General features: G+C 35.3%; 1 protein-coding gene across 5 annotated transcripts in view; it reads left to right on the top strand.

The window, feature by feature from the left end:
• Positions 1-27,740, top strand: part of KIFAP3 (kinesin associated protein 3) — a 156,591-nt gene that overhangs the window by 29,085 nt on the left and 99,766 nt on the right. For 4 of the 5 annotated variants that reach the window (XM_025390897.1, XM_025390898.1, XM_025390903.1 and 1 more), the window contains 7 exons: positions 4,349-4,503; positions 11,894-11,949; positions 12,750-12,891; positions 15,692-15,791; positions 16,737-16,861; positions 19,241-19,339; positions 26,596-26,774. In XM_025390897.1, coding sequence (XP_025246682.1) covers positions 4,349-4,503; positions 11,894-11,949; positions 12,750-12,891; positions 15,692-15,791; positions 16,737-16,861; positions 19,241-19,339; positions 26,596-26,774 — 856 coding nt within the window. Of the gene's footprint in view, positions 1-4,348; positions 4,504-9,349; positions 9,514-11,893; positions 11,950-12,749; positions 12,892-15,691; positions 15,792-16,736; positions 16,862-19,240; positions 19,340-26,595; positions 26,775-27,740 lie in introns of all 5 variants that reach the window. The other variant, XM_025390910.1, reaches the window with a different exon arrangement.

Consider the following 27,740-nt stretch of genomic DNA (forward strand, 5'->3'; position numbering starts at 1 on the left):
ATATGTAATGCCCTTCTTTGTCTTTTTTGATCTTTGTTGGTTTAAAGTCTGTTTTATCAGAGACTAGAATTGCAATCCCTGCTTTTTTTTTCCCCCCCATTTGCTTGGTAAATAGTCCTCCATTCCTTTATTTTGAGCCTAAGTGTGTCTTTGCATGTGAAATGGGTCTCCTCAATACAGCACACCAGTGGGTCTTGACTCTATCCAATTTGCCAGTCTGTGTCTTTCAATGGAGGCATTTAGCCCTTTCACATTTAAGGTTAACATTGTTGTGTGTGAATTTGATCCTGTCATCATACTGGTAGCTGATTATTTTGCACATTAGTTGATGTAGTTTCTTCACAGTGTCATTGGTCTTTATATTTTGGTGTGTTTTTGCATTTGGCTGGTACCGGTTTTTCCTTTCTATATTTTAGTGCTTCCTTCAGGAGCTCTTGTAAAGCAGGCCTGGTGGTGACAGAATCCCTCAGCATTTGCTTGTCTGGAAAGATTTTTATTTCTCCTTTGCTTATGAAGCTTAGTTTGGCTGGATATGAAATTCTGTGTTGAAAATTATCTTCCCTAAGAATGTTGAATATTGACCCCTACTCTCTTCTGGCTGGTAGAGTTTCTGCAGAGAGATCTGCTGTTAGTCTGATGGGCTTCCCTTTGTAGGTGACCTGACCTTTCTCTCTGGCTGCCCTTAACATTTTTTTCCTTTGTTTCAACCTTGGAGAATCTGATGATTTTGTGTCTTGGGACTGATCTTCTCGAGGAGTATCTTAGTGGTGTTCTCTGTATTTCCTGAATTTGAATGTTGGCCTGTCTTGCTAGGCTGGGAAGGCTCTCCTGGATAATACCCTGAAGTGTGTTTTCCAACTTGGTTCCATGCTCCCTGTAACTTTCAGTTACACCAATCAATCGTAGGTTTGGCCTTTTCACATAGTCCCATATTTCTTGGAGGCTTTGTTTGTTCCTTTTCATTCTTTTTTCTCTAATCTTGTCTTTGTGCCTTGTTTCAGCAAGGTGATCTTCAGTCTCTGATACTCTTTCTTCTGCTTGATTGATTTGGCTATTGATACTTGTGTATGCTTCACGAAGTTTTCATGCTGTGTTTTTCAGCTCCATCAAGTAATTTATGTTTCGTCTAAACTGGTTATGCTAGTTAGCATTTCCTGTAACCTTTTATCAAGGTTCTTAGCTTCCTTGCATTAGGTTAGAACATGCTACTTTAGCTAAGAGGAGTTTGTTATTACCCACCTTCTGATGCCTGCTTCTGTCATTTCATCAATCTCATTCTCCATCCAGTTTTGTGCCCTTGCTGGAGAGGACTTGCGATCATTTGGAGAAGAGGCATTCTGGTTTTTGGAATTTTCAGTGTGTTTGTGCTGGTTTCTCCTCATCTTCGTGGATTTATCCTTTTTGATCTTTGAGGCTGATGACCCTTGGATGGGGTTTTTGTTGGGGGGTATTTTTTGTTGATGTTGTTGTTGTTGCTCTCTGTTTGTTAATCTTCCAACAGCCAGGTCCGTCTTCTGCAGGTCTGCTGAAGTTTGCTGGAATTCCACTCTAGACCCCATTCGCCTGGAGGCTGCAGAACAGCAAATATTGCTGCCTGCTCCTTCCCCTGGAAGCTTTGTTTGATGCCAGCCAGAGATCTCCTATATGAGATGTCTGTCAACCCCTGTTGGGAGGTCTCTCCCAGTCAGGAGGCACAGGGGTCAGGGACCCACCTGAGGAGGTAGTCTGTCCCTTAGCAGAGCTGGTGTGCTGTGCTGGGAGAATTCCCCCTGTCAGGATCAGCTGCTCTTATCAGAGCCAGCAGGCAGGAAAGATTAAGTCTGCTGAAGCTGTGCCCACAGCCACCCCTCCTGCCAGGTTCTCTGTCCCAGAGAGATGAGTTTTATCTGTAAGCCCCTAAGGCTGCCGCATTTCCTTTATAGGTGCCCTGTCCAGTGAGGAGGCATCTAAAGAAGCACTTTGCCACACTGTGGTGAATTCTACCCAGTCTAAACCTCCCAGTCTCCTTAGCACTGTCCAGGGAAAACTGCCTACTACAGCCTCACTGATGGCAGGCCCCCCTCCCCTCACCAAGCTTGATCATCCCAGGTCAACTCCAGACTGCTGTGCTGGCAGTGAGAATTTCAAGCCAGTGGTTCATAGCTTGCTGGGCTCCATAAGAGTAGGACTCCCTGAGTGAGACCACTTGACTCCTTGGCTTCAGCCCCGTTTCCAGGGAAGTGAACAGTTCTGTCTTGCTGGGGTTCCAGGCACCACTGGGGTATGAAAAAAACTCCTGCAGCTAGCTCAGTGCCTACCCAAACAGCCGCCTGGTTTTGGGCTTGAAATCCAGGGCCCAGGTGGTATTGGCTCACAAAGGATCTCCTGATCTGTGGACTGCAAAAACTGTGGGAAAAGCATAGCACCCGGGCCGGGTAGCACAGTCCCTCACACCTTCCCTTGGCTGAGGGAGGGATGTCCCCCGGCTCTTTGCACTTCCTGGGTGAAGTGATGTCCTCCCACCCCGCTTCTGCTCACTCTCCATGGGTTGTACCCACTGCCTAACCAGTCCCAATGTGTTGAACTGGATACCTCAGTTGGAAATGTAGAAATCACCCACCTTTTGCGTTGATCTCACTTGGAGCTGCACACTGGGGCTGTTTCTATTCAGCCATCTTGGACCCTCCTCATGCCCCTAGATATCTACCCAAATGAGTTGAAAACATGTTCACACAAAAAGCTGCACTTGAATGTTTATAGCAGTTTTACTCATAATTGCAAGCAATTGGAAGCAAACTAGAGGTCTTTTTAGAGTTTTTCTCTGTATTGACCTTTCTTTCTCTCTATGCCTTCTGATATGCAGCTAAGACTATATAAAAATATAATAAAATTAAAGGACTTTCAAGGTAGAAACAAAAAAAAAAAAAAAAACCAAATAAGTTAAAGAAGAAATAAAGGGACAGAATATTGCTAGAGTTCTTCTTGTAAACATTAGAAACCACTCTAACAAATTTAAGCAGAAAAGGAATTTATTAAAAGCGATTACATAGCTTGTAGAACCCCAGGATAACCAGATTTGGGGTTGAATATATAGCTAGGAATAATATCTAAGTCATTCTGCTGGAATGGTTTCAGGAGAAATCATCTGTGTATGAATAATAAGCTTACAGGACATTGCTCTGAGATCTCCACTCCTGCTCCTTCTAATTCCTTGATGTCTTCCAACAAAAAGTTAGCCATCTTTAACACAAAATAATTCTACACAGTGGCTGCTTGCTTATTTTTCTCTTTTTGAAAAGAAGCTTGCATGGGAGCATCTGCTTGACAGTCTTTTGCCACCAGGTTGACTCTTCACTTTGAATCTAATTTTATGTCTTTATACCTCTTCCTGGTACCCTGAATCCCCTAACTAGGCAATTGTTTCCAGACTCTTAATAATGGTTTCTTAATGGGTTCCCAGTGAATCTCCTGGGCTAACTTTAAAAAGAGGGAGGTGTTGGCTTATTATTGTTAATGCACTAACCTAAGTATAAAATGTATTCATTTGTTCCTCAAAATTCCTCATACAGATCTTAAAGTGGATCTCACTTTTTTTTTTTTTTTTTTTTTTTTTTTTTTGAGACAGAGTCTTCCCCTGTCGCCCAAGCTGGAGTATAATGGTGCGATCTTGGCTCACTGCAACCTCTGCCTCCCAAGTTCAAACAATTCTCCTGCCTCAACCTCCCGAGTAGCTGGGATTACAGGCGCACACCACCACACCCGGCAAATTTTTTGTATCTTTAGTAGAGACGGGTTTTCACCATATTGGCCAGGCTGGTCTCGAACTCCTGACCTTGTGAGCCCCCCGCCTCAGCCTCCCAAAGTGCTGGAATTACAGATGTGAACCACTGTGCCCAGCCGGATTTCACTTTCTTTTGCTTTTACTTTCTATATAATTACCACCAGAGCAACTGAATCTGAACGTATCAATATTGTGTCTTGTCCCTAGCTGAAAAAAGTTAGCATTTGTGGGTATGGTCAAGAAAATGATTTATTTATGATGGTATGAATTCTTACATTTGATAATGCTAAAGACTTTATATATTTTATATCAGAAATACCATTTTAAAGCAGAATCTCCGAATATGCTGTCTTGCCTAGAGAGTTGGAAGAAGATTTTGTGTTCCTTTTGTTATTTTGTTTGTCTAGCTCACAGAAAATCACTGCCTTGTATTTTTCTAAGTCTAATTATATCTAATACTCTATTTTACTAAGAGTCTATGGCCAGATTCTCTATAATAATTTATAACCTATAAATTATTTTAAAGTAGTAGTATTGCAGTTATTACTTTTATAATACGTGAGTTGAAAAATTCTGTCATACCTACAGCATTCGACTTAAGAGTCTCAATGCCAACACAGATATAACTTCCCTGGCAAGGAAGGTGGTTGAAGAATGTAAACTCATTCATCCTTCAAAACTAAATGAGGTAGAACAGCTGTTGTACTATCTACAGAACCGCCGTGATTCATTGTCAGGAAAAGGTAAGTAGTAGAATTCCTGGCTTCCTAATGCAGATCCAAAGTTGTTTATAGTTTGTCAAACAACTATAAACAAAAGTTTATCAAACTATTGATATTTGATTTTGGGTAGGTTTTTTTCACCAGTGCTATGAATGAGTAAACAACAAAGAATAAACATTAATTGCTTTCATGGTAGGCTTTATATTAGATGCTTCCACATAAAATGGTCTAATTCTTTTTTCATGTTTTGTGTATGTACACATACACTGAAGTAAGAATAAAAAAGGAAATGTCTGTCATATTGATTCTAGAATAATAAAAGGAAAGAATTTGGGGCAGAAAACCTATTTTCACTGCACCAACTAGACTGATACTTTATAAGCTTCTTTTTTATATTTGTTCGTCATTTAGACGGATTATGTAAGTGTTAATATATATATCATATGCCTTAGACTATCCAACGGATATAACTTTCATGAATTATTTTTCTTTGTTTCCTTTTTTTTTGGCAGCAGCAGCAAGAAAAAAGTTTAATTTGGGGGTCACCAAACTAGGAGATGAGAGAAAACCTCAAATCCATCTCCCTGAGAAGTTTGGGGCTAGAGTTTTTAAGGATTTTGGATTAGGCTGAAGTGTGGAGATTGTTAATTGGTCAAAGAGTGTAAGGTGAAGTAATGGGACAGAATGATGAAGAAGCTGTATTCTCATGCTGATTTCTTTCCTCTATGAGGGTCTTCCGAGGTGTCAGCTGTTTCACTGCAACTCAGGGTCTGAAAAACATTTTAAATGATCCTTAAGCAAAATCCTTATGATTCTTAACGTCAGAGATCCTGTCTGTAAGAACAATGGGGATGTAAATGGTCAGTATGTAGTGCTATGTGACTTTAGCAGCAAGGTAATGAGCCAAAGTATAGCCTAATTAATGCTTAGTTATAACTATATTTCTGTCTGGAACAGAATTCAAGTCAGAAGAATGGAAGAAAATTTTGAAAATGTTAGTTTGAAGACTTGTAGCCAGGAAAGAATTCAGGTTTAGTTCAAATTGTAGAAAACAATAAAAACCCAAAAATAATAGACAAGGCTAGAATCTAGTAACAGGTATACTATTGTTTCTTTTGAAACAAAATTTTTGTCTCTAGTATGCCATTTCTACCAAAGACAAATTATAGTAGGACCAATTTATTTCCAAAATAAGTCTTATTATACTTGGCCTATTTGCATAAAGTATGGCAAGAATATTGATTGGCCATATAGGCTCTTTTAAGTTGACTTTGCAGGAACTTTTCCATAAGGAATCTTAGTTTAGACTTTTTGAAAGCCTCAAGGTTAGCTAAACCAAGGATTTATCCATGCCTGCAGACACCTGTATGAATTGGGTGAACTCATTTCTTGTGGAGGTCCCAAAATAACTTGAGGTTTCTGGATCTGTTGAAAGTAACATTTTTTACTTATCACAGGTGAGGAACCCTAAAAAGAAACTACATAGACAAAGTAGAAGGCTAGTCTTTCCGAGGGGCTTTTATTGGCTCTATAAAGTCAACATCAATTCCTCAAAGCAGTTTAGTCATATCTGAAAATATGCCAATCCAGTCAAAGCCTTGGTAAAGTAACCAGCATCTGCAATTGTGTCCTGCTACAAAAGAAAGCAGATTCTTATTGAACTTATACAAATAACTATATTGCCGTAAAATAATACTTATGAATGAAGTTTCCACATTTGTGAGAACTCAGGTAGAAAGGCAAATTTTGCTCATAAAGATGTACTTTACTTGTCATAAGCTATAAATAGCTCAAAAGAAAAAAAAAGTTTTCTTGACTCGTCTTCAGTCAGAGTAGCCGACTTCCAAACAGGATGTTGTCTGTTCACCTTGGAATTGCCTTTCATAAATCAGGCAGCTCTTTGTCAGTCAGGTAGGAGCTGTTTAACGGGCACCGTAGAATCCTGCAGCTTCTCACAGTTTCAGAGTCAATCCTGGGGAAAAAGAGGCTCCCTGCTCATGAGTGTCTCCTCCTTGAATTTCCCAAGTAGCATGATCATATACAAAGTATCTCCATTTTATTATGGAGCTCTTCTGGGCACTGCTGTCCCCAGTTAGACTGTTTCTGACATTGCCCCAAATAGCATGGGTATTTCAGATGTCATGATCATTGTATGTCCTTCCATCATAGGATGTCTTCAGTTAATGTCCTGTAACAAGGCAGTAAATGCCTCTTAAGTGGAAATTCTCTAGTCCAGAGTCACAGCAGTCATCACTGGGATGTGCTCACAGACTTTTGCTATAAGCCTCAGTAAACATTCCACAAAAGGCTATCAAGTGGATAATTTGTTCCTACCAGCACTCCAGCTTCTATTCTATATTCTGTGGGCTCGGGCAATCTTATTGGTTCCCATTGTAGTATGTCCAGTTAATTATAGCTTGAAGGGCAGATTTGCATGCCTTCAGTTTTATAGTACTAGGTAGAGAAAACATCCCCTAGTCAGATACAATATCCATTTTCATAAGACATTTAGGTAAAGAATACACAATTACTTACAAAAAGCCTATATAAACATTTCAACTTTGATAATCCTATCCACCCTTAATTTTATGTTCTGGTCCTGGCAATTTCTCTTCACTCCCAGACCATTTTACCCTCTCCTGTGAAAAGAGATTTGGGTTCCCAGCAGAGGGTTTAGCTAAGGGACCAAGGCTTTTTAGTCAATCTTTATGTTGATTAGTCACCTCAACATCACCCTAGGCAATTGTTGGTCAGTTTTCTCATACTGATCTTTGTCTTCTGATTTTTAAAAAAATGTCTCCAATTGGGGTAAGTACAGAAAACTGATTTGGTACCCTTTAATATTGGGGGAACCAGCAATTAAGGCCTTTGTTTGAACGCCATCAATTTCCATTTTATTCATTCAATTTCTTAATAACTGTCTAAAGATTTTCATTCTGCTGGGATGAGTCCTCTGACTCTCCCCTTTTCTTTTCCTCTTAGTTTTACTCCTATCAATGTTTTCTTCATTCATCATATTTCTTAATAACTGTTTAAAACTTCCCATCTTCCTGGGATGCATCCTTTGACCCTCCCCTCTACCCTTCACCATTCCCTTGTTAACGAACCTCATATTTTCTGTTAGCATCTGTAAGACCCATGAGGAGAAGCTGACCATGACCTGGGTAATGGGCATATTCAAGGGGTGAATATCCCTGTCATCATAATGCCAGTCCCATATGGCTTGCATACAAGCCACATTAGCTGCTTCATCTGGGGTACTCCACTTGGCAGTTACAGGTAGAGTCGGACAGTCCCCTTTCTTAGGGTAAAGAGACCTTACAGTGGCTTTTATCCAATTCATTAGGCTAACTCTTTCCTCACTAATCATGTCCTGTTTGTCTGGTTCATGTATAATCATTTGCAATTGTTTAATTGTGAGCAGTGGGTACCATACCAACCCAAACACGTTCTTTCACTCTGCAGCATTTAAAACCAAAGACACCACTCCCAAATTAGTTACTCTCATAAGCCATTTCAGCATAGTTTCCTCAGGGAGCTGATGATATTAATCTATAAAATAAAAAGGTGGAGGATAAGGAACCTTTGATTCCTGTGTGACCATGTGATCATCCATGGCATGGAACTGCAGCTGGGCTGTGCCCAATTACTAAAGGTAAAAGTTACAGTGAATTTGGAGATGGATACAACTTCTGGGGACTTGGTTCACTGGATGCATAAGGAAATGCAAACTAATATGAAAAAAACATAATATTCAATTCCTTGCTTGTTGTCATCTATAATGGCTAAAATGACAGTAAAACGGATTGCTGGTTGGGCCTTAAGGCTAGAGAAAGCTTAGATGTGGGTCTGTGTGAGCTCAGGTCACTAGCTTCGAAGCTACCCGCAAAAGCAGAAAATTATGTCAGGGCAATAGAAAATGCCTCTGTGACCTGTGTTCTCCAAGAAGGTAGCCAATGTGGAGGAAGAGCAAAATGAAGTAATTATTGAAACCAGAGTATATAGTGTAAAGGAATTGTTCTATTTTATAGAGCTCACTCGGTCACAGGTCAAGTTTTCAAGGACATAAAACAAGATGAGAGGAGCCCTCAGTTAGTACCTTTTCTTTATGAAGAGCACAGAAAGACAAAGAAAAGATTATTTCTGGAAAGAAAGGGAACAATATGAATATTAATAAACCAAAAAGTACACCAGAGTCAGTATTTCCCAAGACTAGTCATACACATCTTTTTCTCCTATTAATCAAAACCTTGCAGAAAACTGATTTTTTTACCTTTTGCTCAGCCAGATTCTACACAGAGAGATCAGGAGCCTGACTGGTAAACGATTCTTACTACCCTGTTGCCCCCTTGTTGGGTTCCTGGATTCTCTTAAACTGTGGCTTCCAAAAGAGCAGAGCTTTGATCACCCTGCTTGCTGATTATGAAAGAAAACCATTTTCTTTGTTTTCATGGGTTCATAGGTGAAAGCTGCCCAGTTTTGCAAGATAGAATCCAAGGGGCTGCTTGAGGTAGGAGGGATCAAGTTAGCATTTCCTGTATCAACCGAGAGAAAATTACAATACACACATAACAAAGACAAACACCAGTTACTTGGCTCAGTATCCAAGTTTTAACCTAGCAAAACAGATAAAACAGACCCCCCTTTCCACTTGTTAGGCCCACTGAACTTCTGCTAATGTTTCCTTCTGGGTTCCCCACACACAAACAGGACAAGATAAGAACAGACATGAGACCCCGGTAAGTCAGAACTCTAAAATCAGGTTTCATAACTGAAACCAAATCATCCAGGAGTACTCCCCCCAAACATTGCCCTTTGTTCTCCTTCCAATTGGGAAAATCCCCCTTAAACAGGGCCCATTTTACAGATTAGGAAGTGTCAACAGGACCTCTGAAGAGGCAACAGGACCTTTAAGGAGGCCAACAGATCAGGAGAAGGCAAAAGGGATGTCGATTGCGCTTGGGAATACTTACCGGAGAAGTGTTTCCGATTCAGAAACTGTTTCTCTACTCCAAGCAAGCTTATGTGAAGGTCGGCAATGCCTTGCTGGCAAGGGAGGCAGCAGAGACAGCCCCTGGCTTAAAGAAGCCAGGCAGCCACTTGGATTCATCTCCGGGCCTCTGAAATGTCTAGAGGTTACCGAGCCACAGGCAGATGCCCACGATGGGTATCCCTTTATGAGTTCACCACTAAATTGTAACCACACCTGGCTAATTTTTTACATTTTTTGTAGAAATGGGAGTCTCACTGTGTTGCCTAGGCTAGTCTCAAACTCCTGGGTTCAAGCGATCCTCCTGCCTCGGCTTCCCAAAGTGCTGGGATTACAGGCATGAGGCACTGTGCCCAGCTGGTGCTCTTAAAATAATATATCAGTGCTGAAGTTTTGATTGGACTAAGTAGGAAAAAAAAAGAAAATTTTGTTGGGAATTTTTTCAAATTAGTCTCTCTTCATACACAGCAAATAAAATGCCTTGTACTTAATATATACTTTTATTAGCTGTGAATACAGTGTCTAACATAGATGGTCAACATATATTTGTTGAATGAATTAAATGGTTGTAAATTTATTTAAAAGCAAAAAGGGCCAGGTATGGTGGCTCACGCCTGTAATCTCAGCACTTGGGGAGGCCGAGGCGAGCAGATCACAAGGTCAAGAGATCGAGACCATCCTGGCCAACATGGTGAAACCCCATCTCTAGTAAAAATGCAAAAATAGTTGGGTGTGGTGGTGCATGCTTGTGACCCCAGCTACTCAGGAGGCTGAGGCAGGAGAATCGCTTGAACCCAGGAGGCAGAGGTTGCAGTGAGTCAAGACCGTGCCACTGCACTCCATCCTGACAACAGAGCAAGACTCCGTCTCAAAAAAAAAAAAAGCAAAAATAGACATTTTGAACGTGATTGCTTCTAATCACATACCTGGCATTGTTAAGTACTATGTAGATAAGGAAAATATTATCAAGGAAAATTTGTATTAAGTATTTTGTTAATAGAATATTCTTGTTAAGATGTCTGTAAATGATGAGAGATCACATAGTCCAATAAATCCAAGGAGAAAAGCAAATCTGGTAGTCTTTTAAGATCTGTGTCTACTTATTGTAGGTTGTACAGTATAGTTAAAGTTGATCTTTCCTAGTGCCAAATTAATATAATTCTGAAGGCATTTAGAATAAAGTATCTTTGAACCAGTAAAAACTCTTTCACTGTGTTTTCAGGGCAAATCAGTGGTTTTACCTTGCTCCCCAGAAATTAGAGGAATATGAAAAAATGTTCATGTCATCATACATGGATAAAATAATTCAAATCAATATTTTCTCTATCTGGGTAGAGTATTATTAATAATTGAAGACATAGGAAATGCTTTAGGAAGTGTATATTAAATATACGCTTTTTTTTACACTACTGGTTTTCTTTGTTAAAATTCTTTTACTTGGCAAGCAGTATTCCAAAGCCAGAAATCTTATCTTAAAAGCAATTGAAACAATAATACTTACTTGGTTGTGTAATTCATTACATTCAGTGATTTTTTTTGCATAATTAAAACCACTGTCTTAGTAAATTATCTGTCTGAAGCAGAATTAAGCTGTTGAGAATGTATGATCTTATATAGAATGAGTGCTGTCCTCTGAAAATAATGACTAATTCTATCATATATTTATTTGCTAATTATGGAATCGAAAATTTTGATAACATTCTAACTTACTTTAATGTACATACATTACTTAGACTTATAATCCAGATCAATAAAGTATTTGATAGTTTTTTTGTTAAAAAATGAAATTATGCCATTAATTAGATAATTCAATATAAACGAATGGCTCAAACTTGTGTTCAGCACCTTTGGATAACTCTTTATTTGGGAATAAGTGGGGATTTAATTAATATAAGTAATAAATGTTTGCCTTTTAATTTATGATATTAATTTTACTTGTTAAAAAAGAACCAGTTAACAACTATTCTATATCTTAGGTTTTAAATTTACCAATTTTTATTTCTTTCTGCTTTGTTAATTTTCATTTTAGTTTTTATATTACTCAAGTCATACTTTTTTCTTTGCCTTATTGATTTTCCTATTCCTACCTTAAATTTGAATTAGGAAGGGAAAGAGAGGATACTTAGAACAGACTATTTTGCTGCTTGTTGGCAAGTCTGACTGTATACCTTACATACCCAAAAAGTTAACCAAGGAGGAAGTTGGTGATACAGATTTTATTAATTTATACTCTCCTTGATATCCTCATTTGATCGAATTGATTATATATGAGCATTTTTATACATTGAAAAGAGATTATTTCATAAACTGGTTTTAATATCCCCAGTTTAGCTAGAATTAAACTCAGCTGCTGAAAATAAAAATTACCTAGAAACCCTAAAAACCTAATTCTCCTTATTTAAAAAAAAAATCTTGTTACAGAGAAAAAAGAAAAATCAAGCAAGCCTAAAGATCCACCTCCTTTTGAAGGAATGGAGGTAAGACTGCATGCGTTCTGATCTAATAGAGGACTGAATTATAAGATATTGCCTTTTTCCATCAATAATACACACAATCACATTAAGCATGTGGTATTTTTTAAAAATGACTGAACTCAGGTACCTGAGAAAGGTAGAAAACCATTATTTAATTGAAAAAGACAAAAAGTATTGGTTCTGCTTTTTTTTTGCGTGATCTCGGCTCACCACAACCTCTGCTTCCCGGGTTCAAGCGATTTTCCTGCCTCAGCCTCCTGAGAAGCTGGGATTACAGGTGCGTGCCACCACACCCAGCTAATTTTTGTATTTTTAGTAGAGACGGGGCTTCACCATGTTCGTCAGGCTGGTCTCGAACTCCTGACCTTGTGATCTGCCCGCCTCGGCCTCCCAAAGTGCTGGGATTGTAGCTGTGAGCCGCTGTACCTGTGGCTGGCTGTGCTTTCTAAACAATTAATTTTGGTAAATGATGGGCAAAAATGTTTACATATTCTTATTGTAATATGTTTTGAAATATTGTTTAATCTACTATAGTAGATACAAATATTTTTTATTACATTTAAGATACTTTATATTGATAAACAATTTTTAAAGTTTATATACATCTCATTTTATCATGGGGTTTTGTATTAGAGTCCTAGGTCTAAAGATCTAAAATTTCCCTATCCAAAAAGATGGTTACTATGAGTTCTTTGGAAATTTCTGTATTGTTATATCTGTATCGATCACAAAATATTATTTCTTTGACAGTGGATCTGTTGAGCATTGTTGATGAGTACTTTCTGCTTCTTCCTTTGTTTCAGATTGATGAAGTTGCTAACATTAATGACATGGATGAATATATTGAGTTATTATATGAAGATATTCCTGACAAGGTTCGGGGTTCTGCTTTGATCCTGCAGCTTGCTCGAAATCCTGATAACTTGGAAGAACTACTATTAAATGGTGATTACCATAAAACATGTTTAATCATAATAGATGAACAAGTTACAATTATATATACAAAACTTAAGACTGCATATATTTTCCAGCTTTTTATTTCTTTCTACTCAGATTTCTTAAATTGAGAGCATAGCATTTAAATATTCTCCAGAGAATTCACAAACCGTTTAATGTAAACAAGGAAAATTAAGCATTAATGGTACTATACCTTTTCTTTCTTCTACTCTGGGAAACTCTTTTATTGTTTCAATTAGAATATAAGATCAAACTACAGACATTTGCATAAATATATATATCATGTTTTATTAAAGTTCCAGTATTAGTTTTTTCTCAGTAGCACAGGGAAAGCTATTAATCTTTGCAGTTTCATTGAGATTGAATTTCACATCAAGTATTTGCTTTCCTTTCACTGGAAGTACTTGGTAGTAACAAGAAAAGGAGATAGAATGTTTTTAACACCCTTTTCTCAGTAATACCACTATAGAATCATTTTTGTTTTGTTTTGTTTTGTTTTGTTTTTGTTTTTGAGACAAGGTCTCCCTCTGTGTTGCCCAGGCTGGAGTGCGGTGGCACGATCTCTGCTCACTGCGACCTTCGGCTCACTGCAACCTCCGCCTCCCGGGTTCATGTGATTCTCCCGTCTCAGCCTCCTGAGTAGCTGGGATTACAGGCATGTGCCACCATGCCCGGCTAATTTGTGTGTGTGTGTGTGTGTGTGTGTGTGTGTGTGTGTGTGTGTGTGTTTAGTAGAGACAGGGTTTCACCATATTGGTCAGGCTGATCTGAAACTCCCGACCTCAGGTGATCTACCCGCCTCCGCTTTCCAAAGTGCTGGGATTACAGGCATGAGCCACCGCATGCCCTGCCTATAGAATCATTTTAAATCCATAGTTTTCTGATTATACATTTATCAAAAACAAAATAGGAAAGATGTGTTTATTATCTGGTTTGCATTACATGAGAGAGAATGCCTTTCTGGTTGTTGCCAAATACCTGGATAAAATAATTCAAATCAATAGTTTTCTCAATCAGTATTTTCAAATAAGTATTTCAAATGCCTTTTCTGCTATATGCTTGCCATTCTTTTATGAAATAGATAATTCTTGAAAACTTATTCTGTGGCAGGTACTGTTCCATATTTTCATGGAATTGTTTTAGTGTTCCCTCTCCTTCTGTTCCATTGGTTTATTTGATTATTTACATACCGATACCACACTATTGTTGTGTTGTTTTTTATTTTGACTTGAACTTTAGAATATGTGGGAAAAAATGTTCCAAATTGCTTTCTTTCCCCAAGAATTGGCTTTACTGGTCTTGCACATTTGTCTTATATACTTTGAGATTACTTCATCATATTCTGTGAAAAGTCATAATGGGATTTTGATTATGATTGCATTCAATGTAGAAATTAATTTGGGATTGTCTTTTAACCTCTTGTAAACTATATTTTCTTTTAGCTGTTTCTTGGTAAACTGTGTACAACTCCTGTAACTGTATTTTTATTGAGATGTTTCTCTATTCTGTTTTAAAGGAGAAAAATGAAATAAAATTTTGCAAATAGGTCACTAAACCTATGCCTAAATTTATGACATTATAGAACAGTTCTGTATAGGCTAGTATTTTAAGAAATACTATTTTCTCTGGATTATAATGGTCAAATACCTTTGGGAATTACTAGATTGAACAAAGCTATACCGGATTCTTTATTAAATAGGACTTTTGGGAGGCTTTGCATGTTAATATGCATTGCCAACATATTTACATGACTCCAAAATAATTTTTTTCAAAGCATATACTATTCCAGTTCTCTGCATTGTGAATATGAATAATACTGTGAAATGCTATCATAGGATGATTTTTAATTTGCTAAAAAATTTGTCACTATGTGGATTCATAACTAATACAATTAATTTTTGTTCATAGTCCGAATAGCCAGAAAGCTCAAATATGGAACATTTTCATTACCATAATAAATACTTATAATGCAGTCCATAAAGTACTATTGTAAATCTTGAGTACCTATTAAAAACAGTGGAATTATGATTTTTATATTTTAACATACAGATATTTTATTTTGTTTTAATTATTTTAAGAATTAGTATGCCATGTACCAACCCAATTTGAAACTATGCCATTAATTTATAATTTTCATTTCCTGAAGAGAAAATTTTAGCAGAAATGCTTATTAACCTACCTGAAAGTGAATTTTGTGAAAGCTTTTTGTTTTATTTGTGGCTATTAGCATAAATTCAGTGTGATACTGAAATATTAAATTTATTTTTCTGTGTATAGATTTTATTTGGTTTTTAATTTACTTTAATGGAACTAGTGTTAGTCTACTAAACTGCTCATTTTTTTCTAGACTTATTCAAGTTTTTTTCATATTATCAAATACATTAAATCAGATGTTAAAAAGAAAAAAATCAGTACTGCAGTAGTCAGAGTACAGTTCTTAATCTTACAAATTAAGATTGCAGTTCTTAATCTAAGATTATTAAATTAAAAAATGAAAGGCTTTTTAATTATTTTATTGTTACCATAATATATATTATGTCACTTTATCTAAATCATATTTGATTACTTCTGTGTACAGTATATACTTGAAGTAGCATGTTACGTATCTTTAAGTAAAGTTACATTTTAGTTTTAAAAGTAGCTGTCCGTATTGGAAAGAAGCATACTACTTTTTGTCCCAGTTCTATCTTAGCTTTGTTATTTATTAATAACTAGACATTTAAAACCAATCACCCTTTATACCAGAGCAAGGAGAATGATCATTTCGGTACTTCTCCTTTTTCTTTAGAAACTGCCCTTGGTGCATTAGCAAGGGTCCTGAGAGAAGACTGGAAGCAAAGTGTTGAGTTAGCTACAAACATAATTTACATATTTTTTTGCTTTTCCAGGTGAGTATAAAAATTATTAAATCAAATGACTACTGTATCTCTATTGCTGTTTGTGTCATTGATTTAATTTGTAGATCACTCGTTCTCTCAGTTTCTCTGTGTGTCTGCCTATGCTGTACCGCTAAATTCTTATTCCTGTTTCCCATTTTCTGTCTTGCTATCTGTTATTCTATCTTTCATTTAGTCTATACTCACTCATGCCTCAGTTTCCTTATGAGTAAAATTTGGATAGTAATAGTCGCACCCTCTTTGGATAGTTTTTCGGATTAAATGAATTAAAAATTAAAATGCTTAGAATAAGGCCTGACCCACAGTAAGTGCTCAGTAAATGTCATTGTTATATATATGCATGTATGTGCAAATACATACCTATTATGTATTCATATTTGTTATTTATACACATATATCCTTAAGAAAGATGTTTATTAAAATGTTATGAAAAGTTCTAGCCAATTCCTAGAGAATTGCTGCTTCTGTTCTAAAAATGTGCTAGTAGTAGCAAATAATTGTTTATTGAATAAATACTTGGATGAATGAATTGTCTAGAAAACATATGTAAAACCTAATTACTAGTACTTTACTAATTGATGTCAGTTTTACACAATAAATAAAATGTATGTCTAGTATTGATACATTATTAGTTTTGTTAGACAATAATCTAAAAATCTATTGTGAATATCTGAGTAGTTAATATGGTGGTTAGTTACAAAAAATGTCTACTTTCTAACTTCTTAAAAATAACTATTTTAGGTAAGGGTAGTGTGATATATTTAAAATAATTTTATAATCTCAAGTCTTCCTAGTAGTGTATTGTTGATATATCTTTTAAAATATGTATATCAAATTTATTTTCTACATGGCTTGTACCATTGATCACCAAAAACAAATTTCCTGTACCCATAAAATGTATTCTTTTAAATATATATTAAAATGTCTTCTTTAAAGCTTTTCTCAGTTTCATGGACTTATTACTCATTATAAAATTGGAGCTCTGTGTATGAATATTATTGATCATGAGTTAAAAAGACATGAGCTTTGGCAAGAAGAACTTTCAAAGAAGAAGAAAGCTGATATCCTTTTAGGGTGGCATTTGAACCCTCTTTTGCCCTTTGCTATAAGCTTTGGATGGGTGGGATGGTTTTGTTCTTTTCTTTTTTCTTTTGTAAAATTGTTAATTGCATTACTTGGAAGCAATGCAGGAGTGTGTTATTGAAGGTTAAGAAGTAGATTGAAACTGTCAAAATGAATACAGTTTGACATTCACTTTTTGTCTTTAACAACCTTTATTAGTTAATGAGGTAGACGGAGCAGGTAGTAGTTGTGTCGGGTAAGTTAGTAGGTGAACCTCTAAAGGATTACGTAATTACATCCACTATGATCCTTTGGTTAGTTGAAGCCTAGTTCACCGCTACTACTTATATACTTCTATGTGAGTACTAAGGTGACTTTGATTAGAATGGGTGTAAATTTGGTGATGAACCTAAAGGTTCTATTTTTCTAGGAAAGTGCAAAAATACTGTTGTTAATAAATAAAAATTTGAAAGGCCTATAGAATGATAGAACCTGTGAAAGAAAACTTAGGTATCTGTTTTAACCTATCTTGCAAATATAAAAATCTTTTCTGCAACTTCCCTGGCAAATGGCGTTACATCAGCTCTTCTTTAACAATGTCAATGCTTCTCTATTTCACCCATTCTGTGGTTTAGCATTCTGTTTATTATAATAGTCTTTTGCTTAGTGCACTGAAGTCCATTTCCCAATAACTTCTATCCATTGGTTCTAGTATTGCATACCAAAGCAATATGGAATAAGGATATTCTCTTCAACATCATAATTCTTCTCATATTTGAAGATATTTATCACATTTTAGCCTCTACAACTTAATGCTTCTGGATCGGAGGCCCCTGGTTTATTCATATCTGTTCAAACATGATGTGTTTTGTAGATCAACTAGGCATGCTGGTAACTTTCCTTTGAATCACGTGTTTATTGTGTCTTTTAAAAAGTGAAAACTTTATTCCTGTTGTGCAGTGTATCATACATTTTTAACTCTGCTTTGTGCAGAAGTGGACCTTACTTTTATATTAATTTTGGCCTCCGGAAACCCTGAGGCTTCAATTTAATCTGTGTTGTAATAGGTTAACTTAGGTTATTGTGTACAAAATCTGTCAGACTTTTATTATTGTCACATGGAATTCCAAGATGCTATAAAATCCACATCACACACAAGCTTTGACTTTTCTTAATTAGAATCTTTTCAGGTTTATAAATTTCCTATGCATACCATAAACTTCTGGCATCTAGATTGACAGTGACTCAACTACATCGACAACCCAAGAATCCTAGAGACTTTACATCAGTTCTGGAGTCCCAAGACTCCTGAATGCTTCAGTGATACCTAAAATTTTTTAAACTGGAGAAGTATGCAGGGAACCACTAGTGGAACTCTTTAGCAATCATGAATTTGCATTTTGTGATTGTTTGGTGACAAGAACTGATATCTTAGGACATACTGTATTTCTATATCAGACACCATTAATTTTAAGATTCACTATTGTTTAACCGCTAGGAGAGGAACATAGGCTTTCAATTAAGCTATGACACATCATGGATTATAAGACACATCCCATTTTGGAGATGTTAAGATGTGAGGAAAATGTGTCTTAGACTCAATAGATTATGGTAATTGAAGGGATATAAAAATTACATCAGAATTCTGGTCATTTCTCCTGACATGTTACTATTTTATTATGTCCTAAATTTCTTTGTACTTTGATACAAGTGGTATTCAACAAGGTTAGCTGCATTGACTCATATTCTGGGGTCATATGCTTGACTCACATGCTGAAATAACTGATTATTTTTGCAAGGTGTCCAGGGGACGATTTGGGACCAAAAGATGTGATTTTTAAAATTTGTTTACCTTTAAGTTTGGGCTAGTTCTTTCTTGGCATCTCTAGTCTGAAAAGGCTGCTACAAAAGCTTTAGATTTAATCTATATCCTTTAAATATTCTGGGCCTCTGTCTGAAGTAAAATCCAGTGTTCTTAGTAACTAAATCATTCTCTGAGGCAGTAATATTTTTGGTTCATGGACCCACTTGATAATCTGTTAAAAGTTATAGATTTGTGCACCTACATAAAATACTCACATACAGTTTCTGGGAATTCAAGTATTTGGTGAGGTTCAAACATCTATATGATGTTAGCTGTGGGCTACATTAAAAAAAAGTTTGTTCACCCAAGGACTCCTAGGGAATCCATGAGCACTTAGATAAGAAGTGCTGTTACAGCACAATTATTATACAGAGAACATTTTAGTTAAACTTTTGGTGAGAAAAATAACTGGATAAAGTTGCATATAAAATCTAATAGTGCCGTTGTTCATAGAATTTATCAGTAGATTTTTTTTGCTTCAGTGAGTATGGATGATCCTTAACAAGTTGTTTACTTGATGAAGACCCTGAAAATCAAACCTTGAGAAAGGATTATGAAAAAACCTTTAAAAAGTACCAGGGGCTTGTGGTAAAACAGGAACAGCTATTACGAGGTATGAATTCCTAAGCAATGAGGAAGGCAACAAAGTACTTAGTCTAAATACATTTGTTTTGTTCACTTTTTTATCATACCTGTAAAGCTAATGTGAGAATAACTGAAAGTTCTATAAATATTAATATGCTACAAGTTCGTCTGTCTTTAGCATGGGTAATGTTTTAAATTTCACTCTACTATTTTTCCCCGTTTAGTTCCTAAATGTTTATATACTTATTATTTATTTCCTAAGAAAGGATTTTTTAATCTAGTGTGTGACTTTTTCAATGATAACAATCTTTGTCTCTTCAACCCTAACTTACTTGTTTTATAAAGTGAATTATTTTATTGCTTTCCTAGGAAATTGATATAAAAATTTTAAAATATTTCTTTTGTTTAATAGAAAAGAATTCCTTGTCTCTAGCTTTATTAAGAGATTTAAAACTTCAATAGTATGGTTTTTTGGTTACTGATAAGATGTAAAATCTTATGGTGGTTAGTGATAATGACATGGGACTTTTAAGTGTGAATTTAATTCCTGGTTTCTACTTGACTATTTGATGATTCATGTAGTTAATTGGTGTTTGACTAACTTTGTATGTGGAAATACTTGTTAACTCCCAAAATATTTTCATCCTGTGAAGATTATTAGCAATTTTAACTACATTGAGTTTTTTAAATATTTGAAGCCAAGTAATTTAGTTCAGCCTGTTGGAGAAAATGTCAGATTTTCAAAAGTTCATTTTAAAATATGCTAGAAAATAATAGGTATTATCTATGTTAGCATGTAATCCAAAATGCATCAGATCTCAAGAAAGCAATTGTTTTCGTGTAAAAGTTTCGAAGAACTAATTTGACTTTTTTAACATGCAAAAGTTTAAGCTCTGTTTCTAACCAAATATTTTATTTATGCAGATATTGTATACTCTTAACAGCTTTATTGAGGTATAACTGATAGATAATAAATTGTATAATTTTAAAGTATATAATTTGATAAATTTTAACATATGTAAATACCCATGAAATGGTGACCATAATCAAGATAAAGTACATATCCATCACTCCCAAAATTTCCTCATACATCTTTGTAATCTCTCCCTTTCCTTCTACCTTCTCCCTTCTTCCTCAATCCCAAGTCATCAGTGATCTGCTTTCTGTCACTTTAGGCTAGTTTGCATTTTCTAGAGTTTTATATAAATGAAATCACGTAGTATATATGTGTTTTTGTCTTTTACTCAGCATAATTATTCATTCATATTATTGCATTTATCAAATAGTTATTAAATAGTATTTCTTTGTATTCACCTGTTGATCATTTAGAATATTTCCAATTTTTGGCAATTTTAATGCTGCTGTGAACATTTGTCTACAAGTCTTTGTATGGACATACACTTTCTTCTCTCTTAGTTAAATACCTAATGATGGAATGGCTGAGTCATATGATAGGTGTATGTTTAACTTTGTAAGAAACTGCCAGATGTTTTTCTATAATAGTCATTTTTGTATTCTCACCATGAATGTATGTGGTTTTGATTTGAATTTCTCTAGTGACTGATTATGTTGAGCATCTCTTGATGTGCTTATCTGCCATCTCTTTGTTTGTTGAAGTGTGCCTTCATAATTTTTGCCTTACTATTAAATTGGATTGTTTTATATATATTCTTTACATGTTTTGGATATAAGCATTTATGCAGATACATGATTTCATTCTCCTAAAGTATCTTTTTAAGAGCAGAATTTTACATTTTTATGAATTCCAACTTAGTGTTTTTTCGATCGTGGTTTTGGTATTGTATCTAAGAAATCCTTTCCTAACCAAAGGTTACAATTATTGTCTCATATGTTTTCTTCTAGAAGTTGTATAGTCTCAGTTTAGTTAAGCCTATAATACATTTTGAGTTAATTTTTGTATATAGGGTGAGGAATGGATCAAAGTTCTTCATTTTTTTGCATATGAATAGCTAATTATGTAAGTACTACTTTTGAGAACACTATCTTTTATCTACTGAATTGATTTATATCTTTGTCAGAACCATTTGTCCATATGTGTCATGCCTATTTTTGGGTTTCTATTTTGTTCTGTCCATCACTTTTGTGTGTTTTGATGCCAGTAGCACAGTGTCTTCATTACCATAGCTTATAGAAAATTTTGATATCAGATGCTTTTAACCCTACCAATTTTTTATTCCATTGATTTCTACTTTGATCTTTATAATTTTTTTTCTTCAGCTTACTTTGGGTTTAATGTGCTCTTATATTTTTGGTTTTTTTTTTTTTTTTGGTTTTTGGTTTTTTTTAAGATGGAAGCTGAGGTCATTTATTCAAGACCTTTCTTCTCAAATACAGATATTTAGTGCTAAAAAATTCCCATTAAGCACTTCTTTGATGGCATCCCACAGATTTTCATATGTCCTGTTTTCATTTTCATTCAGTTTAAATACTTTCCAGTTTCTCTTTTGGTTTCTTTTTTGACCCATGGGTTATTTAGAAGGGAGATCTTTTTTTCCCAAATAATTGATGTTCAAGTCTTTACATATGTTGATGTTTTCCTGTACTTTTTCTATTGTTGAGAGAGTAATATTGAAATCTCTGACTATAATTGTGAGTTATTTATTGCTCCTGTACTACTACCAGTTTTCACCACATGTATTTTTGAAGCTCTCTATTCTTGGGGACATAAAGATGTAGGATGTAGATGTACTATTGATGAATTGTCCTTGTTATCAGTATGAAGTGATCTTCATCATGGCTGGATATTTTTTTTGTCTAAAATCTACCTTTTCTTATGTTAATCTACTTCTTGTGACTAGTGTTATCATGGGATATATTTGTCTATATATTTTTAATATATTTATGTCTATATTAAGTGTGTTTTTTTTATGAACAGCATTTAGATTGGCTTTGCATGTGTGTATGTGTCTTTTTCCTCCTTTTTCCTTCTTGTCCACCTTCATATGAATTTGAGACTTTTAAAAATTCTATTTTATTTCCATTGTTAGCTTAGCTATAAGTCTTTTGTTATTTTATTGATTGCTTTAAGGTTTATATCACACATCTTTAATCATAATTACCTACAAGTGATACATGTTTAACTTATCATAAGTTAAGTCTGCTGTCAAGTATTTTGTGCCATTTCATGCTTAGTGTTACAATCACTTCTTCCCTCTCCCACCTCTATGCTAATACTAACATTTATTATACTTATACATATGTTACAAACCCTATCACAAGGCCAGGTGTGGTGGCTCACACCTGTAATCCCAGCATTCTAGGAGGCCCAGGTGGGCAGATAACTTGAGGTCCAGAGTTTGAGACCAGCCTGGGCAACATAGGGAAACCCTGTCTTTACCAAAAAACAAAAATTAGCCAGGTGTGGTGGCACATGCCTGTAGTCCCCAGCTACTCAGGAGGCTGAGGCAAGATAATCACTTGAACCTGGGAGGCAGAGGTTGCAGTGAGCCAAGATCACACCATTTCACTGCAGTCAAGTGACAGAGTGAGACTCTATCTCAAAAAAAGAAAGCCAAAAACAAACGAACAAAAAACCTTATAACACATTATCATTTTATATAAATAATCAATTTTATTTTAAATATATATTTACTAAGAAAATAATCTTATATATTTACTTGTAGAGTTACCATTTCCATTGATGTTATTCCTTTGCATAGATCCATATTTCTGTCTGGTGTCGTTTTCTTTTTGCCTGAGCAATTTCCTGTAATGTTTCTTGTAGGACATATTTACCAGTGGTTAATTACCTTTTGTGTGTCTAAAAATGTCTTATTTTAAAAATATTTTTATCTTTTTGAAATATTTTCACTGGGCTTAGATCTCTAGGTTGACAACCTTTTTTAATACTATAAGGATGTTGCTCCATTGTTGCCTTGTTTGCGCTGTTTTTGATGAGAAGTCTGCTGTCATGCTATCTTTGTCTATATATTAATATAAGGTCTCTTTTTCTTGGACTGCTTTTAAGATTGTCTCTTCATCATTCATTTTGAGTAATTTATTATGACGGACCTTGGTGTAATTTTCTTTCTGTTTCTTGTTTTTGGAGTTTAGGGAGCTTGTTGAAACTCTGGGTTTATAATTTTCACTAAATTTGGAAATGTTTCTGTTACTATTTTTTCAGGTACTTCAGGTAAACATATATTAGGCCACTTGAAGTTGTTCCACAGTTCTCTGAAACTCAACATTTTTTCCATGTTTTTCTGTGTGTTTAATTTTGGATAGTTTCTGTGATTATGTCTTCAGTTTCACTAATCTTTTTTTCTCCTGTTTCTAAACTGTTCTTAATTTCATCTAGTTTACAGTCTCAAGCATTGTAATTTTCAGTGATAGAAGTTTGAATTTTTTTGTGGTATCTCCCATGTCTCTACTTAACTTTTAGAAGATCTGGAATACAGTTATATAACTTATAATGTTCCGTTTTTATAATTAAACTCTAGGTCAATTCTTGGACAGTTGCAATTGGTTCATTTTTCTCTTCCTTGTGAGTTATATTCCCTGCTTCTTGTATGACTGATAATCTTTGATTAGAAGCAAGACAGGGTCAGGCGCAGTGGCTCATGCCTGTAATCCCAGCACTTTGGGAGGCCGAGGCAGGCAGATCACCTGAGGTCAGAAGTTCGAGACCAGCCTGACCAACATGGTGAAACACTGTCTCTACTAAAAAAATACAAAATTAGCCAGGAGTAGTGGTGGATGCCTGTAATCCCAGCTACTCGAGAGACTGAGGCAGGAGAATTGCTTGAACCTGGGAGGTGGAGGTTGCAGTGAGCCGAGATCGCATCATTGCACTCCAGCCTGGGCAACAAGAGAAAAACCCCGTCTAAAAAAAAAAAAAAAAAAAAAAGCAAGACAGTGAAATTTACGTTGTTGTAGGTGGATTTTTTATTCCTAAAAATACCTTTGAGTTTTGTTTGGGAACATAATTAAATTACTTGGAAACAGTTGTATCCTCTTGGATCTTACTCATAATTTGTTAGTCTGGACAGAAGCAGCATTTAGTATAAAGCTGGTTATTTCCCACTACGGAGGCAAGACCCTTCTGAGGACTCTACCCACTAATGCATGAATTATGAGCTTGCCAGTATGGTTGGTAGAAGCAGGCATTATTTTCAGCTTTGTTCTTCTACTCCTCTCATTTTGTTCTGTCCCAGCCTCACTTAAATTCCTACACTCCCATCAATACTCAACTCAATATTTGAGGGAGGCCTCTGTTAGAACTCCAGAGTTTCTCTCTGCTCAGCTCTTTCTTCTTCAATACTCTTTTCTGTGAACTCCTTGGCATCTCTGGATTCTTGGCTTCATCTCCTTAACTCAGGGATACTATCAGGTTCTGCCTGGATTCTCCTTCACTGTGTTGTGACCTGGAAACTCTCTCAAGGCAATATTCTAGGATAAACATAGGACTATCTCATTTATTTCTTATCTCTCAGGGATTACTGTCCTTCCTTGTCTGGTGTCCACTATTGTGAAAATCTTTGTTTTGTGTATTTCAGTCAGGTTTTTTCGTGGTGTTGTCAGGCAAAGGTTTAAAACCCCATCCTATTAATTTCCTGGGGTGCTGTAACAAATTACCATAAACTGGATGGCTTAAAACAACAGAAATTTATTCTGTCATAGCTCTGGAGGGTGGAAGGCCAAAATCAAGGTATCATCAGGCCCATGTTCTCTCTGAAGGCTCTGGAAAAGAATCTTCTCCTGTCTCTTTCTAGCTTTTGGTGGGTCCCAGCAATCCTTCGTGCTTCTTGGCTTTTAGCTACATCACTCCAGTCTCTGCCTTTGTCTTCATATGACCTTCTTCCCAATCTGTCGGTCTCTGTTATGTCATCTCCTCCTCTTCTTAAGACACCACTAATTGGATTCACGGTCTACCCTAATCCATTATTACCTCACCATAACCAGTTACATCTGCAAAGACCCTATTTCCAAATAAAGCACATCCTGAGGTTTTGGGTGAACATAAATTTTCGGAGGATGATATTCAACCTGCTACATCTATCTTGGCTGTAAAGAGAAGCCTGTTTGTTTTTTCAATGTAATTCTGAAACCTTTTGACAGTGCCTCGTATAGAAAGTCAGCATAATGTAATAGTGTAAATATGTGAGTGAGCTTTGGATCTGATAGGCTTGAATTTCAATTTAGCACACTTTCTAGCTGTATGGTAGGGAAAGTTATTTAATTTCTTTGAATCAGGGGTTTCCCATCTGTAAAATTTTTATAATACTTCTTTCCTCATAAAACTGTTTTAGAATTTAAATATGCTTTATACATCAACAGGCCTGGCATACAATAGATACGTTTGGCCTTCCACCCTCCATCTCTAATATTTGTTAAATAAATAAATTTTATATTTATCTACTTATGAATATGCATATGCATGTATTTCTTCTTTTCATAAGCATTTAGAGGTAGCTGGCAAGAATACATGAAGTGAAACACTAAAACAATGAGGCCACAAGAGAGCAAAAAGACTGTGTTGAACATAAAAACCTACATAATTCTTACAGAAATTGAACTCTGAAGCTCCCTGTCAATCAAGGAAAAATGGAAAACATTATCTGTTAATATCGTTTTCACTATAAGAAGAGAATAAGTTTCCTTTGAGAACCTAAGCATTTTTATTATACAAATCTAAAAGAAATTTTACTTAAAACTAGCAAACAGTGGCTTCAACTCTGTTTACTACAATAATTGTCTTACTGAATTTCATAAGGTCTTTTCTTATAGTGACTAACAGAAAATCGGTTTGCATACGAAAAGTCGATTTTAGTAGGCTCAAATTTAGCTGTAGCTATACTGTATATTCTGGATTATTGCACTTTTTAACACAGCAGACTTTAGGTGTTAAAGTTTTATAATATGTTATCTTGTTTTCTATATGTATAAAAACTATTTTCCCCTGTCTGCGTTATTTTTTCCTGACTTATCTACCTTTAGTTGCCATTTGATTTCTATTAAACTGTAAGCTCCAAGAGGGCAGGAATCATTGTTTTATTTTGGTTATTGTGTCCTTCTCAGCATTGTATGAATTATTTTTTATATATATGTTTTGTTTAAAATACACACACACACACACACACATATATATCCCATTCAGTAACAATAAATGGTTTTTAATTAACCAATTACTAACCAGTTAAAATTTTCAAAATAATATATTAACGTTTTATGGCTATCTCTGTTGCCTTGGTGAGTAGAAATGATTTTCTAAATTGTTGATTCAGTTTACTAATTCTTTAACTCTCATATATTTCATTTTTCTAGTTGCTCTTTATTTGCTTCTGAATCTTGCTGAGGATACTCGTACCGAACTGAAAATGAGGAACAAGAACATAGTTCACATGTTGGTGAAGGCCCTTGATCGGGACAATTTTGAGCTGCTAATTCTAGTTGTGTCATTCTTGAAGAAACTCAGCATTTTTATGGAGAATAAAAATGATATGGTAACTTACAAAGCTTTTTCTTGAAATAGTTCATGTTTGCCATTTTCAAATTAAAATATTTTGATAAAAATTAAACACTTTATTCCCCTACTGAGATAATTCTGAATAAAGATTTTACAATAGCAATAACTCACTGTTATTGCTTCATTAAGAAATGTATTCCATATTAGTCAATATTCCAGATGATTGGACCTTTCTGAATAAAAATCATTTCTAATATATAGAATGGATCTTGCCATATTAAACATAATATATAGAAAGTTTGTTTAAACTTAAAATTTTATTTCAGAGTCACCTGATCTTGTTATTTTACCCTAAGCTATTTTGCCTTCTGCATCTCCAACTTCAGTTTGTGGAATTAAAATTTAGCCAGATCTCTTCCTTGTTACCCATACTTCCACTTTGTTACCTACAGTTCTTCTTTGTTACCTGCTGTTCTACTTGGCAGCCACAACCTGTTGATTCTGCTTTTTAAAAATCTCTTGAAACTGTAATATTTCTTCCTTTCATTACTAGTGCCATTGTATTAATTCCCTCTTTATTAATTTATTAATTAATACCCTCTTTGTTCATACCTTCTTTATTTCTTGATTGAATTATACTAGGCTCTCATTTGCCATCTTTTACTGTGTTGATGCAATGATCTTTGGGAAATACAAGTTGAGCATATATCATTTTCACCTGTGTAAAATATACATAGTATAAAAATATATAAAGATAAAATAAAAATTCTCATCTGCTTTTTACCATGTCGTTAAAAAGTCTTTGTTATGTACAATAATATAGTCAATAGATCATATATTAACCTACCTTGTTTTCACATAACCGAGTTGTTTACAATTTTATCTATTACAAATAATTCTTCACTGCACATATTTGTACATACATATTTGTCTATATTTCTGCTTATTTTCTTGGAGCAGATTCCTATAAATGAAATTATTGGATCATTGACCTTAACTCCAT

Source organism: Theropithecus gelada, chromosome 1, assembly GCF_003255815.1.
Source record: "Theropithecus gelada isolate Dixy chromosome 1, Tgel_1.0, whole genome shotgun sequence".
NCBI classification, from domain to species: domain Eukaryota; kingdom Metazoa; phylum Chordata; class Mammalia; order Primates; family Cercopithecidae; genus Theropithecus; species Theropithecus gelada.